This window comes from Idiotropiscis lumnitzeri, chromosome 8, assembly GCF_059441095.1.
Source record: "Idiotropiscis lumnitzeri isolate Australia: NSW breed Sydney's pygmy pipehorse chromosome 8, RoL_Ilum_1.0, whole genome shotgun sequence".
NCBI lineage: Eukaryota > Metazoa > Chordata > Actinopteri > Syngnathiformes > Syngnathidae > Idiotropiscis > Idiotropiscis lumnitzeri.
The window spans coordinates 21,860,784-21,878,353 of record NC_142398.1 but is presented as its reverse complement, the minus strand read 5'-3'; the positions used below and the strand labels follow the sequence as shown (position 1 = coordinate 21,878,353).

General features: G+C 42.6%; 3 protein-coding genes across 4 annotated transcripts; 2 read left to right on the top strand and 1 right to left on the bottom strand.

The window, feature by feature from the left end:
- The first annotated feature begins 935 nt into the window (after nucleotides 1–935).
- On the top strand, nucleotides 936–2,863 carry LOC148332785 (uncharacterized). Its single transcript, XM_088303478.1, has 4 exons — nucleotides 936–1,072; nucleotides 1,180–1,321; nucleotides 1,775–1,891; nucleotides 2,453–2,863. Exons 2-4 carry the CDS (start codon nucleotides 1,223–1,225, stop codon nucleotides 2,630–2,632), a joined length of 396 nt encoding a protein of 131 aa, XP_088159604.1. The 5' UTR covers nucleotides 936–1,072; nucleotides 1,180–1,222; the 3' UTR covers nucleotides 2,633–2,863.
- Nucleotides 2,864–2,882: 19 nt separating this feature from the next.
- Nucleotides 2,883–8,180, bottom strand: LOC148332784 (polycomb group RING finger protein 2-like). Of its 2 annotated transcripts, none has more exons than XM_088303477.1 (9): nucleotides 7,820–7,919; nucleotides 7,192–7,319; nucleotides 6,503–6,599; nucleotides 6,380–6,435; nucleotides 6,128–6,257; nucleotides 5,645–5,684; nucleotides 5,447–5,545; nucleotides 4,848–4,928; nucleotides 2,883–4,161 (listed from the first exon to the last, which is right to left on the bottom strand). In XM_088303477.1, exons 2-9 carry the CDS (start codon nucleotides 7,307–7,309, stop codon nucleotides 3,796–3,798), a joined length of 987 nt encoding a protein of 328 aa, XP_088159603.1. In that variant the 5' UTR covers nucleotides 7,310–7,319; nucleotides 7,820–7,919; the 3' UTR covers nucleotides 2,883–3,795. The 2 variants fall into 2 exon arrangements, with proteins under 2 accessions (XP_088159603.1, XP_088159602.1); XM_088303476.1 differs by lacking the exon at nucleotides 7,820–7,919 and adding an exon at nucleotides 7,956–8,180 and having other exon boundaries at nucleotides 2,887–4,161.
- A 2,304-nt stretch (nucleotides 8,181–10,484) lies between these two features.
- Nucleotides 10,485–17,561, top strand: LOC148332783 (phosphatidylinositol 5-phosphate 4-kinase type-2 beta-like). The gene is made up of 10 exons (XM_088302475.1): nucleotides 10,485–10,711; nucleotides 12,867–12,964; nucleotides 13,537–13,633; nucleotides 13,730–13,882; nucleotides 14,432–14,578; nucleotides 14,725–14,763; nucleotides 14,959–15,072; nucleotides 15,187–15,433; nucleotides 15,591–15,694; nucleotides 16,610–17,561. Exons 1-10 carry the CDS (start codon nucleotides 10,568–10,570, stop codon nucleotides 16,688–16,690), a joined length of 1,224 nt encoding a protein of 407 aa, XP_088158601.1. The 5' UTR covers nucleotides 10,485–10,567; the 3' UTR covers nucleotides 16,691–17,561.
- The last annotated feature ends 9 nt before the right edge of the window (nucleotides 17,562–17,570 follow it).

Here is a 17,570-nt window from a genome sequence, read left to right as displayed (position 1 = left end):
GTCGGAATCAGAAATGCATAAGATGCAGCGGATTCTCAAATATATCATTAAATACAAAGTTAAAACTATGCATGATTTTAAATGCATCGTTCCCTGGCAAAGATAAAAAACAATTAAATGAGCACCTAATTTTAATGGCAAGTCTATTGTCATTGTACAGTGTCATTGCCTGAGGGAAGTGATCAAAAATGAATTTGACAATATTCAGATTAAATCCCTGTAAAGTATTTTGATACTTTTGTGTGTAAAATTAAAATGAGGGATGAATACATTTTGTTTTTTGTCAATAAATGTATTTTGCTGATCTGTTTTACAGGTTCTCTTGAATGAGTCCTCTGTTGCAAGGGAAATACCATTGGAATGTATTCAAATGTATGCTTTTCTGGCACAATATAATATCGGAATCATTTATAAATTGTTTTTGTTTTGTTTTGTTTTTGCCGTGTTTGACCCGCAAGTAGGTAGATTTTGAGGTATCTATACTTAATATTTAGCTCTGGTTATTTTTTACTTTTGCTCCCTACATTGGAAACATTGTTTTGTGTAGATGAGCTATCTTAAAAGACGCATTTTTTTACCATTATTTTCAGCAACACAAAAAAAAGAAGTTTCAGTAACCCTGGCAACGTAAGATGGCTACACTCTGGCTTCAGCCGCGATTGAAGTATACAGTTCAGTTATATATAAGTCTCTGCTCAAAAGCGAAATGCTCTTCAATGGACACACCTGTGAGTCCTAATATAACTTTATCGAAATTGTACAATATCGCTTCAATGTTGCGCACAATTGAGATGCTGCGCAACTACTCACGATGCGCATGCCCACACATTTTTGGCCTAAACGGAACCCCATACGCCTTTACTTTCTGGCGCTGCTTCACCAACTAATCAAATTCGAGTGTGCTCCACTACTGCACTTGTTTCATTCGCGCTATGCCTTTGTTGACCTGCCACTCAAAATGTATCTGGCTTCTGATTGGCTTGCTCTCCCGACACTTGATTTGCAAGTTTCTCCAAACAAAATCGTCCCAACCTTCCTCGCACCTTGATCAAAATGACACAACTGATCCCAAGTGAGTCCATAACTATATTTTAATTATGTTGTCGCCGTATTAAGCGGCTCCGACAGAGAACGCAACCTTTGTCATTTCCTGTTAAGCAATGGCGTGTTGTGTTGTAGATTGAACGACGAGGACGCGATTTTTAACTCCAGCTGTGGCAAGATGTCAACTGTTAAATTGAGAATCCTAGTGGCCAAATTACATCACAGATGGATTCCTTCGATTTTGAAGCAAGCTTGGACAACAACTATGGATTTCAAGGTAAACTGAAGTCTGTCCGTGCTATTGGTGCTTTACTGTCAATTATTGTGTTTATTATTATTATTATTATTCATACGCAACTGCGCTTGACGTATTTCTACTTCTGACGTGTTTTCGAGCGGCACTAATTCAAGTTTGAGGAGTGTAATCAACGTAATAAACATGAATCTGTAATGGTTGCGTCGTATAAACGTAAAAACGTCACCTTGAACACATTAACTATGTTTCGACGGATGATCGGGCGAGTGAAACGTGTGCAGTCAGCATGCGCTCACGCACAGCAGAACAATAAATATATCATATAATTCGATGCCGTCCAAAGTCTTGGGAGTGGCTACATCTCACCCGTGACTTTAATGGGGCAAGCAGGATAGCAGAACTGGAAATTGTTGGACACGTTCCAAAAGTGTTGTAAAAAAAAAAAAAAAAAAAGGTGTGTGCAACTGTTATTAGGTCCATCTCTCCACAATTCCTCCTGCACCGGTCATCCCCTCCAAGAAGCCTTTCAAAGTGGATCTTGTTGGTGGCAAGCGTTACTCTTGGTGCAGCTGTGGACACAGCAAGAAACAGGTAAAAAGTTCCAAAAAGTTCATTCTGCACACATGTACAATAAGGCCATATTTTTTCTATACCGCTTGCGTTGTTGCAAGTGACATTAAATCCTTTGCAAAAGATGATGCTTAATTTTGTTTGCATCCGAGAGGACCTCTCGGAGAGGTATTGTTTTAATTAATGGTCTGATTATTGTACTCAATGTTTAACGTGTAGATCTGCACCGTGTCATAGTGTTTTAAAATATTTCCCCACTCGTATGTTCAGTGCTCCGATTTTTCTGGTCCAATGCTGATTAAAAGTCAAGTTTCTATCAGTAAAACTGATCCATCGATCGTGCAAATACATCTAATGCCAATATAGTCGTGAGACACTTGCCATTTTACAATACTGGATCACTCAAAGATAGAATCGATTATCCGTACATCACTAAACGAGGTAAGCCTCTCAGAAGGATTCCTTCTCACTGTTGATGAAACTGACTTTGTTAAGGCCTCATTTCTTCTTCCTTCCTATGGGTGTCAAGTACAACGGTTGCTAAATTGTTCACATTGGCAATATTTTCTGTGACTATTTCAGCCTTTTTGTGACGGAGCACACAAGACCAAGGCCCAGGGCCTGTCCCCATTACGCTTCATCCCCGAAAAAGACGCCACCGTTTGGCTGTGCGGCTGCAAATACACAAACAACCGTCCATACTGCGATGGCACGCACAAGCAGGACTTCATCACATCCGCCCCGCTGCATGAACAGAACTGATAGTTAAAATGTGTCCTGACTTCCAAAAGTAAGTTGGCTTAATTGCGTCGTGTTCAACTTCACCGGAGATTTAGAACAAATTGAATTTGACCATACTGTTCCACGTTTTTGTCACACTGTAGGATATGCACGTTTATGTAACGTGTTGGCAATCTACAAGTTGAGTTTTCTTCTTCAAATCTCATCTTTGAGAGAGAGATACGTTAGGCATAATAAATGTCTTTAAGAAAACTGCCAGCATTGAACTTTATTTCACAGTATGTTTTACAATTCCCGATGTTCTCAGGAAATGATCAATTGGACACTGTTGGGGGGGGGAAGGGGGGAAACCTGGGAAGTAAACATTTTATTGACCTAAAACATGCACATATGGCTGTTTTTTTTTTTTTTCTAAAAGCATTGTTTCATTGTTGGAACGGAAACAAAAGGAATGCTGAATTTTACAAAACAACACACATGGCCATGTATTCAAATCCCTTTCGAGTTCTTCTGACATGAGACAAAAACTACGGTCGTCTTGACGCACACACACACACACACACACACACTCAGGAGAGCAAGCGATTGTTGGAGTGCTAAAAAAGTGAAAGCTTGTCATGGTGGCAAATACTTATTGGTTTGGACTGTGGCCAGAGTCAAGGAAAGTGCATCAACAGTTTTTGTCATGAACGTGTAACCGCATGAGCGCTTGCTTATACTGGACATTTTTACAGCAGTTATTGAATGACAAGGCAAGATTTGCTCCTTTTTTTTTTTTTTTTAACCTTTATATCCAAACGGTGCAGTCATTTTCACTGCAGTCTTCTGCAATTTGTCAACTTTTACAGAACCCAAATGAACGTACAAATTGAACGGTGGAAATGAAACAACCACTGCATATACAATACAAAATGATTACAACGTCTTGTATAAAAGATAAGTTTATACATATGTACGCACACATGCCCACACTTGATACATACTGGACAGTCCTCATGGGTGCACTCTTCTAGTCTAATGCACGTACACGCGTATCTATTTGGCTGCACACTTGAGTCTGTCAACGTGAAAGATGAAAACTGCCTCTTGAGCCCAAAAGGAAGAAGAATCCAGTTTGACTTTTTGCTCGGTATAAAGAAGGGAGCAATCCAAACAACTGTCCTCCCTGGCGTCATGCGCAGACATTAGGTCGTAGGAGGCATCCCGCTTTTCTCTCCTCCCCTGGCCTCCTCCTTGCTGGCAGCCGAGCCGGTGCCGTTGACGGTCACCTTGCGAGCGGAGCCTCCCTGTTTGGAGGCGAGAGCGTGTCGCTGAGTGGTACCGTTGGAGTTCTGGATGGCAGGAGAGAGGGCGTGAGGCGCAGGGCAGGACTGCGCGGACGCTCGGGGTGTCTGGGCCGACGCGGGACTGTGGACTTTGTCGCTTTGCGAATCGCTCTCTGAGGTCGGACTGGTGTTGACGCCATCCGAGTGGCCCTGGACGGCAGACTGGGACGCCCTCCGACGCTTCCTCGTGGGTTTGACCAGGTACTGCAGCGGGATGGGTCCAGTCTGCATGCAAGTACACAACGGAAATGTTTGCTCTGTTCACTTGGAATAAAAGTCAAATCTCACATTTTTTTTTTGTTCATAAACAAAATATTTTCCGGACTATAAGCCGCTACTTTTTTCCTCTATTTTCAACGGTGCGACTTGTTGTGGATTTTTCTTTCACCACTAGGGGCGCTCTATAGTACACTAAATAAATCTCGATTTTTTTTTTCTTCTTTTTCTCTTGGGTCTGTTCTGTTTTAATAGCAAAGTTGTTGCCGTGTTTCAAGGCACTGTTTTACCAATCTGTTTATTTACCTTTATGTGCATTGACAGTACAAAATCGTTCTGTACATGCAGTAAACAATAAATTAAAAAAAAAATTAACATAGAAAACCGGCTTATAGCCTGGTGCGGCTTGTATATCTTTGTTGTTCAAAACTGTAAGCGAATGTCTGGCAAACGTCTTCGCAACCTTCATCAAATCCTGACCAAAAAAACGTTTGTTGCACTTTTTCGGTTTTGGGGAAAAATATCGAACGACAGAAACTTTAATATATCGTCACCCAATTTGCTGGCTTTCCCGTCAAGGTCAACTCACAAGTATTTTTTCCATCTCGCACGTTACACAATGCCACACTTCAAAAAAGGGCAACGACATTAACTCAGCCGATAAAATACAGAGCAAGATGAAGACCCTCACTCACCCGTCTCCACTCATAGAAGTAGGCAATGTCCATTAGCGTGTAGTAATCTTTCAGAGGTTCATCCCCGTACAACACCTCGACCTATAAAAAACACGTTATGCCACATTAACTGCGGAACATTGCAACACAACGTCAGTCAAGTCCATTAAATACTTGGACAACATATTTCAAGAAAGCAAAGTACGCCTACTATATTTTGACTTGTTCTATGACGTTGAACAGATGATGATGACATACAGATGCCTCGTTGAGGCCATCTTATGTTTTAAGGTTACTGAATTGGATACTTTTAAGCAGAGGTCCTCAATCCTGTTCCTGCAGGTTTTCCAACTCGTCCGATTCAAATGATCAGATAACCAGCAAGGTCTGTAAAAGCTCGATAATCATCGTTCAGGTGTGTTGCACCAGGGACAGATGGAAAACGGGCAGGACACCGGCCCTTTGAGGAACAGGATTGAAGACCCCTGCTTATAAGGGCTGTGTGTTTCAATCAGTCGCCATCGGGCCCGTTTTTTTAGGATTCAATTTTTTCATTTGGTTTGCATTAGTGACATTTGATCAATTCAAAATAAATAAATCACGTGATTGTGTGTGATTACCTTGTAGTTGCTGGGTATGTCCATCTTACTTCGGAGGAACTTGGCTAAGTGCATGACGGACATGGCTGCTGGACACTGCAGGAAGCGTTTACCGTTGGACTGAGAACAGAGCACAAATCCAGAGTGAGAACTACATCAAAAACATGAAAACAGGATGTAGGAGCTGAGCCTTATCGCGTAAGTGAAACCAGGTTTTACCTTGTCTCCATCCACCTCTGCACGCTGCCTCTCATTAGTTCTGTAGGCAAATTCACAAAATCAGAAAGTGCATCGTGGGAATATCGAACTCAAGTATTTTAGAGGAGACAATCTGTACCTTCTAATGAAAATCTTTTTCTTTTTTGTTATTGATTTGAACTGTTAGTCTGCATGCAATTTTGTCCGCCTCAAGCAAAAGATGCCCGATTGTGGTTTTAGTCAGTAAAGCAAAATGAAACACGTGATCGTGCCCGACCAAACTACACCATGACGCGACGTGAACGTCACGGCATCCGCACAGCCACTCCGCATCAGCGGCAAACACAAAGGGGAGCACCACCCCGGTTTGCCAATCCGGAGGCACTGTCCCCACTGTGCAAATATAAATAGCATTTGACACCGGCAAAAAAAAAAAAAAAGCCAATTCATTTTAAAAGTACCCCCCCCCCAACAAAAAAATAAAAATAAAATAGATCTACTCACTTGTTCTTCTCGTAGAACTGTATTGACAAACTGATGATTTCATCTTCGGCAATGTTAAACGTCTCCACCACTTCCCCCGGTTCCAGAACACGATTCTCTGAGTAGAAATCTCGCCTCCGCTTCATCTCATCTGAGAAAAGTGGATGACAACAAACTTGAGCGCTTGCTGCCTTAAAGCCATTTTCTGATGAAGATCAAACACGGCTTGTTTTAAAGGCGCTTTATTACATGAAACTAGGACAGGGGTCTTACCTTTGAACAATCCCGGAACAAGCTTATATACTATATCTTGGAGAGTTTTGTCCGCTCTAAAAGAAAAGAAAAATTTTGATGAACAAATGTCTTTAATAAATAAATGAGTAAATGCTTGCTTACCGGATGCTGAGCTGTGGACATGTCTTGTGAACTTGGACGTCGCATCGAGGGCAGAACTTGTTTGTCTCCAAGAAGGCTACGATGCATGTTTTACAAACTACGCAGATGGGGACACAACACGGGCAATTATTATTCATATTTTTGTTCTTACAACACGAGGTAACGTAGAACTGAAATTGTGCGCAAGTCATAATGAGGTGGGGCTTCTATGCTAACGTAGTAGTTAAGTCATAATTAGGGTTACTATTTGTCTGAAAAACACTTCTACGCCATAAATGTAAAACCATCAAATCAAACGGGAATGTAGTAACCGTGCGTCGCTTTTTGTGCCGCTGCTCAAACTCGTTCATTACGCACCGCTGGTAAACTCAAAAACCACCGATGTTCGATTCAGTCAGTCGTCGGCTGCTTAGAAGGCTTTTTGTAAATAAAAAAAATCTCAAGTCAATTATTTGGATTTTAAGTGTTTGCAAGTCATTGAAGCCTCACCACGGGACAAACATGGTCATTCTTTTTCTTTACGCTCGATTAATGTGAGTGCATTGGTTTTTTTTTTTGTGTGTGTCGTGGAACAGTTTATACTCTCCATCTACAGCATCGTGAATAATTGCTGGATGCCCAAACTTGACTTGGTCATCTACAAACGTACTCTTTGAGTGTAATTGACATCAACATGGGATTGTACTCACAAGAGTGGAGACATTCTACAATGGTCGTAGCATCAACTAAGTAACCAGCACACAGTGGACAAGTGAGATGTGAATTCAGATCTGTGATTTTAATCCTGTTGGGCTGCATTTTGTCCATCTGGCGAGATCTGCAAGAGGAAAACACATGGTAAATGACATCCTTTTTTTATTTTTATCTTTTTTATTATTTCATTCTATCAAATCACAGTTAAAGTAGGTGGGTGCTATCATGCTCTGTGGAACTATTAGTTATCCGTCCTATGTCAATGCACAGACAATGCCTGCAGCTCGTCCTTGGGCAGACAAGCTGCAACAAAAAAAAGAGAGCCAATCGCCGCCAAAATAACTGCAAATACGTGGAAGCGATAAAAACGAAGCTTTGTCTGGGTGAGCCGTGCAGCAAATGCAGCCCGAGTGGTTGTGCACAGCGAATAGCCGCTGTGTGGCCTCCTCTTGGGGCATCAGCTTCACTGTTCGGCCGGAGCACCAACAAAGAGGGAGCCCATTTGTGCAGAACTCCACCGCTCGAGCTAGCGGCACGACTGAGCACATCGGGCGGAAAAAAGGCAAGACTAAGAAGGCGCAGAGCTCCAGAAAAGCACACTGGTACACAAAGCAGCCATCTTACATTCACTGACAGGGCTTATAAGAGGAGGCGAACAAGAGAGGCTCCAAATGTGACACCGCGCAGGGAGATTTCGCCGCAATCAAACGCGCGTCGCGTCGCCACGCACAAAAATCTGCGGCGCGAGCTTCATTCTTACCTGATTTGACATCGACGCTTCCTTCTCCTCCCGGCGAGGATCCAGATACGTTCTTAGCACTTAGTTACAATTTGCAGCAGCGCCAGAAAATGGCTTTTTTTCTCAGCCTAGTCAGAGGACTGCCCATTTTGTATCACGTGATATTATTTTGTCGCCTCGTTCACGGGGCACTCGGGGTGTCCGCTCCTCGGCGAGCCTGTGTGGGCCGCTGTCTGTCTGTCTGTCTGTCTGAGGACAGTGGACTCTCATCTGCACCCGGAGCACGTTTGATTGGCGTTTTAATGCCGCGTCGTTGACTTATTATATTTGCTCACCAGTTTGTACTTCTGTATTTTGACTACATGAGCACTTTGTGAGCTAATAATGTACCGATTGCTTACTTCCCATACGGATATATAATTCGTTCTCACGCAAGCGTTGAATTCGTGATTTGAAACACGAAATTTAATCAACATTCGCATTCGATACTATAGACAAGTTGTATGATCAAACTTTTTTTGCGCATTAAATGTGGTGTCTGTAATTCAATGTAGTAAAAATCTCAACCAATAAACTGATCCGGAAAAATGCCAATATTGTCATTATATCAAATCAACATTGAACAACAGCACACTCGCTTTGATGTGTATCTCAACCTTATCATATACAGGATGTTTTCAAGGTTTTCTTTCACACGTAATTATTGCACTGAGTTGTGCCTATCTGAGCACGTTATTGTTCTTCAATAGGATGTAGCAATCCATCAAAAAGGTGCGTATTTAATTTTGAAGCACCCTTTGTTGGAAGTGCCCCCCCTGACCACTGCCCCAACTCCAAAAGTTGTTCCACCACCTTTGTATCTTTCTGTCGGCCATATAGTTGTTGCATTTAGTTCATTTTTTCGTGATACATTAAGCTTTGAATGAGTTGATGCTTTTGGCTTCCACAACGTGATTTTACCAGTGTCTATATATATTATATTGGAGACGTGAAGCGAGACAAAATGATTGGACAAACATGAAAATATCCTCCTCTGTTGCAATACAGAGATTTTACCGACAGATGGTGCTATAGTAACACTGAAAAACGTCGTTTGAATTTACTTCTAACAACATTGTACGTCAATGTAACCACACATACATCATTTTTGAGAAGAGGAATAGAAAGGGAGTTTGAATGACAATTTAACATATTTTAATTAAGTGCAACCGATGCACATCCTCGTTAAGTAGTGCTGTTTTGTCTTTTTTCAGTGTATGTGCTGTCTTTGCTTTAAAGTCAAGTTATGTTTGTTTATGCAGCCCAAAACAAAAGAGTCTCTCGGGAATTTACTGGGCCACCATAGTTCAGATCAATGACATTCCCTGTTCTGTCCTCCCATTCAGGTAAAGGAAACTTAAAATTCCATTCCAAAAGGAAGAAACATTGAGGCGGGATCACAGATGGAGGTATCCTCCTCCTAGTGTGACCAGGCTGTAATGGAAACCGAGTGGTCAACATTTTTCACATGGTATGGTACTGTACAATGTTAGTTTAAAAAAAAAAAAGTCAAAGGCATGTCTGGAATATTTTCGGTATATGTAATATACAACTTGTGGCAGAGTTTTAAAAGGTCTAAGAATTGTACATCAATGTGAAAAAAGCAGAAAATCACAGATATCAAAATTTTCTCCTTGGTCTGGTAGTGACGAGGGGTGGTCATGGCCACTCCGGACCACCGTGTGCCTGCGCCCCTGATGAGAATCAATTTAATGAAATGGAGTGCAGCAGGTAGAAACCTCCTTGGGTAATGGTTCTCCTCGGAGTGTGGTTAAACCAAATGCAAGCGTCTAAAAATTAAATCTTAAATTGAGCCCTACAGAGGTAACCTTTCAAATTTTTGCAGTAAGATGTCTTTTCATGGGCAGCACCAAGCCATTTTTCAAGTTAAAAAACAAAACTGAATCTAGAGTCTAACGCCAAGAACAATCTTTTTGGCATGTTTTAGTTTCTAGCCACCTTTTTACCACCAGCAAGTCTAGGGACATTTAATTCCCGGTAATATAAATTCCTGCTTCTGAAAAAGTTTGACGACTCTGATCAAGGTGAAGTGGAAGTCCCTGTAGTTCACTCGGCGGCCTGCCGGAGGCGCTGTTGACCGGAGCGCGTAAGACGCCATCTTGAGGAGACCTCGAACGCAACGCTGCTTGGTGATGACTGACTACAATTTTAGGCGCATCAGGATGAGATTACCGAAATCAAAGTGAACCCGAGTCACATGGGCTGTGGGCTATAAATATTAGGAGAGGGGCAAGAGGAGCTGCTGGACTAATGTTCGCCGTGTCGGGCTGTTTTTAAGACGCAACGCCCGCTGTAGCCTGATGGCCGGCTAGCTGCTGTGTGGACCCGCGGCCTGGTCGGGAGGAGGAAGGGTGGTGACGGCGCAAAATGCTCGACTACCCCTGACTCCCAAACAGACTGTTCCAGGACAGAGACTCGCTTCGAGCACAATGCACTTTGAATTTTTTTAAAGCTCTTCACTTTCCGATTTTTTTTTGGGGGGGGGGGGGGGGGTGCGAGGGGGGTGTGGTGCTGTTTAAACGCTCGGAACGACTGAATGCCGTGGCGCGTGCTCTGAATTCCCAGTCCGAGACATGTCATCCAACTGCACCAGCGCTGCGCCTGTCAGCGCGAGCAAAACCAAGACGAAAAAAAAGCATTTTATAGGACAGAAAGTCAAACTGTTCCGTGCAAGCGAACCCATCCTCAGCGTTTTAATGTGGGGTGTGAATCACACGGTAACTTTTTTCCTATGACTTCTACGTGGTGTGTTTATGTTGCTGTTTTGATTTTTTTTTGTGCTGCGCTACAACCCAGGTCGACGTGCGCGTAATTCCTCGACCTTGTTGATCTTTTAATTTCAGTGTGTCGCTTTTGTGCTTCGGTAGGTTGTAAGATGTTTTCAGTTGTCAGCCCGTTGCAGTTTAGTTTCATTTTAGCTGTTGCATGCGCGTGCGTTTGTTTGCGTGCCACCCCGCAAATGAATACACGACACTGAGCTCGTACTCTTTCGTTTGCAAATCTCATCTGCAATCACGTCGCAACTTTTTGCATGTGTTGTTCGTGTTTTGGACTCGAGAGTCATCCCCGAATGTGCAGGCATGGTGGGCGGGGTGTGACCGTCAGTTTGTGCTGCAGGTTACTCAATTTCACTTCCGCTGCTGAAGAAGGAACTCTAGGTTTTTCGTAGATACACTTCTTTGGCTACACTTGTGCATGCTTTATCTTAGAGAATGCCAGAGTTGCACCAAATGGGCCCGCACTTAAGGACATAACTCTGTCTGTCTCGCAAATTTGAGATTCAGGGTTCGAGTCTCAGTTCAGAAGGGAGTTTGTGGGTTCCCCTTGGCAGTCTAAAACGATAAACGCCCCTCCCCCCCACGACGATGAACGCTATAGAATATGGATGGATGGATTTTCCTTTCACATAGCTAAATAGGTTCCTAAAATAATCAACGTCACCCAGTGCTGTCAAACACCACAGCAAACTACTACCGCAATTACAAATACCTCTGTTTCAGTGTCAATCAAAGTCAAAACGGAATCTGCCAAACTGGGCCAGAAAATGATGCTTTATACTTTTTATGAACATTTCTTTCCAGCATCAATGCCAACCCAACTAGCTGTGTATTGTGTGGCATGAGTAAAGGGGTAAAAAAAAAAAAAAATCTCAATTTGGTTGCGCATCCCCAAAAAAATCAAATCAAATTGACAGTTGTCAACTGCTTAATTATGAAAATTAGTGACACTTACTGGTTGTGAGTGTGATGTTGTTAACCTCCATTTAATTATAACAACAGGGCTCTGCCCTATACTTTTATTAACCGCAGCGCAATTTACAAAAGGCTGCACGGTTCCTCTTAAATACATCGTTAGGCCAGAAAGGAAGAAGAAGAAATCTGCCACATTGTTGACTAAAAAAAGACCAATTCATGCAAGCAGCACTTCTGTGCAATCTTGTATTTATCGAATTTATCCGGTCACCTTCACTTTTTGCCGAGCCAATTGCGGTGCTGAGTATCAACAGAAAAGCCTGCAAGTTGTCTAATAAAGTAATATTCATTTTAAATGGTGAAAAGTGCCCAATGCGGGTCTGCTTGTTGATCGTATGCTTCGGTTAATGTGGCAAAGCACGGAATTATAATTTTTTTAACCGCATTTCTGATGCTTGGTGGATGAACTTTGGCAGTATGTGTGTGGGTGCAGCTCATGAACAATTTTGATTTGTGGTGTAGGCGAGAAGCCATCAGACAGACGAGCTTTCCCCTTCTTATCAGTAGTGGAATGCATTTTAAAGGCTTAAGCGGAGAGACAATTTTTGGTTTGCTGCTAAGATTCGGAATGATGTTGGTACATTTTGAGGAGAGAACATTTTTGAAATGTTATGATTTCATTGCACCACTGTTTCAGAAAATCCGGCGTGAATGTGATTTTATTTATTTTTTAAAATGGTGGCATCCTGTTACTTTGCTGGTCTTCAGCAAGTGTTTTGACTGCAATTTTTTCCCTTGACAGTACGGATCGTTGTACTTTTCAATGATTGTTTCAAACTGTCAAACTCTCCTCTGGCTTGTGTTTACGCCGCAGCGCGAGGATGACACGGAAATTGTGTGACCACAATGTGGGGCTTAGTAACATAACACAGTAAACAGTGGATGACGTCAAGTTAGCATTTGTTTGTCATTCCGTTTGGCAAGAATTTATTGTAATTCCAAAAACAAGCAACCACAAGCCAACATTAAGAAGTAGAACATAATTTAAAGTTCAACTTGTATTTAGCGTGGGTTATTTTCCCGTTATTTCTTTGAATTCTGTATTATTGTTACAATGCTGAGAATCTGTATTTCCGTCTTTCTCTCTGTTGTCTGATGCATTGCTCTTTTCCTCCTTCAGATTAACGAGTTAAGTAATGTGCCTGTACCAGTCATGCTGATGCCAGATGATTTTAAAGCCTACAGTAAGATCAAAGTCGACAACCACCTATTTAACAAGTAGGTTCATCAAATGTTAGAAGATGGAAACTTTTAATCGTGTTGTCGTGCTTTTGTGCTTGAAATTGTCAAAATGACTCATTCTTCCTCGAATATGACCACAATGTTTTTATCTTGTTACTTTTCTTTTGTAATCCTCATTTTTGTTGTTGGCAAACAGCATCGTAAACGTACATTGCCCCTCCAAAAAAATGTAGCTTGAATATTATAATCATATTAATTATATTGCAATTATTATTATTATTCATATTAGAATTACACTTGAATGCTTTTGTCAAAATTCCCCAGGGATTAAGGATTGTAGCATACTTTACACAGCCCGTTTTTTTGTCATGCTGAATTTATCTGGTTGTAAAAAGGCCGGCCCACCGTGCCCCATTTAACTACTATGCCAATGACGAGTCCAGTTTTCTTTCACGTCATGACAAGAGGCGTCGCTGCATGTTGAGCGCAGCCTTAAAAAGTGTGAATTGCAATAACCTCCACACAGGCCGCGTGTGAAACATTGTGCCGGAGTCAGACAAAACCGACTTTAACTTGACCTTTTGACTCTCCCCCCCTCCCCCGGTCAGAGAAAACCTCCCTAGTCGCTTTAAGTTCAAAGAATATTGTCCCATGGTGTTCCGAAACCTGAGGGAGCGGTTTTGCATCGATGACCAAGACTACCAGGTAAGCGCTTGTGTGACAAGAAGCAGTCTCGTCATTTGATGAGTTCCTGCATTTCTCGCCAAGGTCTTGAAGGAATCCTGCTGTCGTCTCTCGCAGAACTCTCTCACGCGGAGTGCTCCCCTCAACAGCGACTCGCAGGGTCGTTTTGGCAATCGCTTCCTGTCCAGCTACGACCGTCGATTTGTAATCAAAACTGTGTCCAGTGAGGACATCGCGGAGATGCACAACATCCTCAAAAAATATCATCAGGTAGGATGCTTGCGGTTTACATTTTCTTGACGTCACGTTTACTATCGGGCAGATGTTTTGAAGCAACATTAGCATTTTCTCCCTCAAATGTTTCTTTAAGTCAGTGCTGCTCAATTATTTTCTGTTACGACCCCACCTAGCTAGACAAAAACAATTCATACCGCCCACCTCCACCCACTCTCTGCCGCATCTATATATAATAGCATTTTTGTTGCAAAACAAACCTAAACCGTACTCGCGGCACACAGTAGTCAAGGAGAGCTCCGCTGCCAACTACTGGAGTGGAGGTGCAATTACACTATTGTAGTACAGCGGGGAAAGAAAGCATGTTAATAATAATAATAAATTAGATTTGGTCCCCAGGGTCACACGCGCCCCCCCTCAACATCGCGACGCACCGCACCTCCCCCAGGGGGGGGGGGGACGCCCCACTATTTAAGAAAATGGATGCTTTAAGTCATCCAGATGAAGTCGATGCTGTATCTTTCTTACCTCACTGCCACACTTTTTGAGTCTTCGTCTTTCCTCTCTCCTCTCCGTTGTTCTCAGTTTATAGTGGAGTGTCACGGCAACACGCTGCTCCCTCAATTTCTGGGGATGTACAGGCTCACAGTGGACGGCGTGGAGACGTACATGGTCGTGACCCGGAATGTATTCAGCCATCGCCTCACCGTTCATCGCAAATACGACCTAAAGGTATTTTGGCCCGTGTGCTCGTGTGTGTCGTCTGCCTTCCCGTTTTAACAAGGTGATGCCTTTTCACAAAGTCTGATATGAGCCCGTGCTTCTTATGTGTCATCTATTTCTGTCATTTCTATTTATACCGATATTTCTTCTTTTAGGGTTCCACCGTCTCAAGGGAAGCAAGCGACAAGGAAAAGGTACATTTGATGATTATCAAAAAAAAGTGAGCCGGGAAAAAAATGCAGGAAATTAATTGTGATCTATTTTCGATGAGCGCTTATTGTAATCAGACGATTCGTGCGGACAAACTCAAATTGATGATGATGATGTTTGTTGAAGCCAGGTGTTGCGGAAAATTCTCCACGGCCTAATTTTCTTTCCTTTCTCCTTAGGCGAAAGAGCTCCCCACTTTAAAAGACAACGACTTCCTGAATGAAGGCCATAAGCTGCAAATAGGAGACGACAACAAAAAGTACTTCTTGGAGAAGCTAAAACATGATGTTGAGGTAAGTTTGTCTGAAGGACGACGTTTACTCCGCCAAGCAGTACTTTGGGAAAATCAAACGCGTGTCCCTGCGATGGGTTGGCAATACAAAACATGTTCATGTTGTACGTTTCAGTTCCTGGCCACTCTCAAGATCATGGATTACAGTCTTCTTGTGGGGATCCACGACGTGGAGCGAGCAGAGCAGGAGGAGATGGACGTGGAGGCTGGCGCGGATGAGGAAGAGTATGAGAACGACGGCATGCTCACTGGCTCCTTTGGCACACCGCCCGACAGCCCGGGAAACCCCCTAAACTGCGGATTCTTCGGGCCCGGGGACTTTGACCCCTCTGTTGATGTTTACGCAATCAAGAGCCACGACAGTGAGCAATGTCTTGAAGATTTTCATGCGCTTCTCTTTTCGCATGGAATTGACTCTTTATTTGTATTTGCTGGAGTACTTCAACGTGCATTCTTTAGTTAACCACTGAGCCGTTGCATCATCATTGAAAGAAAATGTATTTTACTTTTTGTCGCTAGGTGCTGTCAAGAAGGAGGTGTACTTCATGGCGATCATTGACATCCTCACTCATTATGACGCAAAGAAAAAAGCTGCACATGCTGCCAAAACTGTGAAACATGGGGTGAGTGGCATGAGCGTGTCCTTGTCTTTGACGTGATGGATTGATTTAAATGTGCTCACGATAGCTGACATTAGCCAGCGTCTGGCCGTTTAGTTCCGCGGACATTCGACCGAGAAATTTGCACCACTGACCAATGGCCGCCGACCCGGTGGTTGGGAACCACTGACGTAAACAACAAAGTTCCTCAGAGAAACGCACAACTAGAATCGTCCCTATTTTGTCATGTGGAAATCAATAAACGCTACTTATACATGTAACAATAAAAAAAAAAAAGCGAGCGTCTGACCTCAACCCATTTCCTGCCATTGATCACTAAAGATGTCTAAGATCCTTTTTTTTTTTTTTTAACTCAGCTAGTAGTGAATGTTTGCCAGTAGACATTTCATAAATGCGATAAAATTAACACTCTATTATTTAAAAAAGAACAATCATATTGAACAGTCTTCCAGCCGCACTGTTTTCAGCTGTTCGTGTCGGAGGAATGCTTGGTGAAAACTATTTTGCGCTGCGCCCGCTGCCGGCAAGCTACGGCTGGCTAGCTAATTTAGCTTAACACAATGCGCAAGTTCCATTTTCCAACCGGTGCCAACGCAGCGCAAGTCACTAATCATCTCCATGCCAGCGAATAAGCTACACTCGGAACAAGTTTCATGATCACAAGCAATGCTAATTGCAAAGCTTTCATGTCAGACGCGTTGTCACAAAACACGAAAATATACAGTACACTAGTCACACAGGTCTGGCTGGAAACGCGTTACAGTGGAGCGTAACCAACAGAAAAACAGCGGGCCAATTAAAAAGTGGCTGCAGAGAAAAGAATACTTCATAAAGACAACATGCGAGTCTAAAAAGTGTCGCAATTATTGTCAATACGATCTTCCAAATTTCCTTTTCATCTGGGCTTTTGTTTTCCAGGCGGGGGCCGAGATCTCGACGGTGAACCCAGAGCAGTACTCCAAGCGCTTCTATGAGTTCATGTCCAATATCTTGTCGTAGACTCTCCTCCACTCTGCCTGCCCAGCCAGTCGCCGATCGGTCACGCACGTGGACGCGTACACACACAACCGCACGTTACACGCTTTACCCCACCCGACAGTCTCTCTCATTCTTACCTTCTTCAACGAGCCCATGGTTAGATCAAGTTAAGTATTGAGGCAGTTACCGAAGCCCACACGCAAATGAACATCCTAACCTCCTTTCAATTGAATTATCATTTGGAATTTGGATAGTTGCTCTTTTGTTTCCCCGTCCTTCCCTCTCGCCAGCACAGGAACTGTCTCACTGATGCCTTGAACGAGTGTCGGCGCTTCAGCGGTCTCTTGGCATCGTCTTCTCACTTTCTATTCATGTTGTAATTCCTTTGATTTCCATTAGACAACGTTGACAAACGCAGATGCATGACGTACTCTTTCAGTGTCAACAACGGAAAGAACAAGCTACTGCTGACAATTTGGAACACCCCGACATAAACATTCATATTGGTGATGTACTACAATACGTACGGTAAACGAATGCAGTTATCAAAAATGCATGGCTGATGTGCACATGAGACTCCACCGGTAACCACTAAAACTTAACATCTGAGTGTTACAAAGAAAACAGGAAAAAAATCTGTGTTTGATTATGTTGCCATATTGGTTTTGAATATCAAACATAAGCTTGGTGAATGTCGGTCAAAGAAAAAAAGGTGAATTCAGCAGCAAATACATGTTTTATCACAATAAGAATCTTTTTTTTTTAATATCCTGTTTACATTGATGTAGCAATTTTGTGTTTGTATACAGTATTGTTTTGTTAACGACAGACAATAGGAAAAAATGTTACTTGAAAAGGATTCATTGCGTATTAAAGGGAGATCTATCTTGTCTTTTTATTT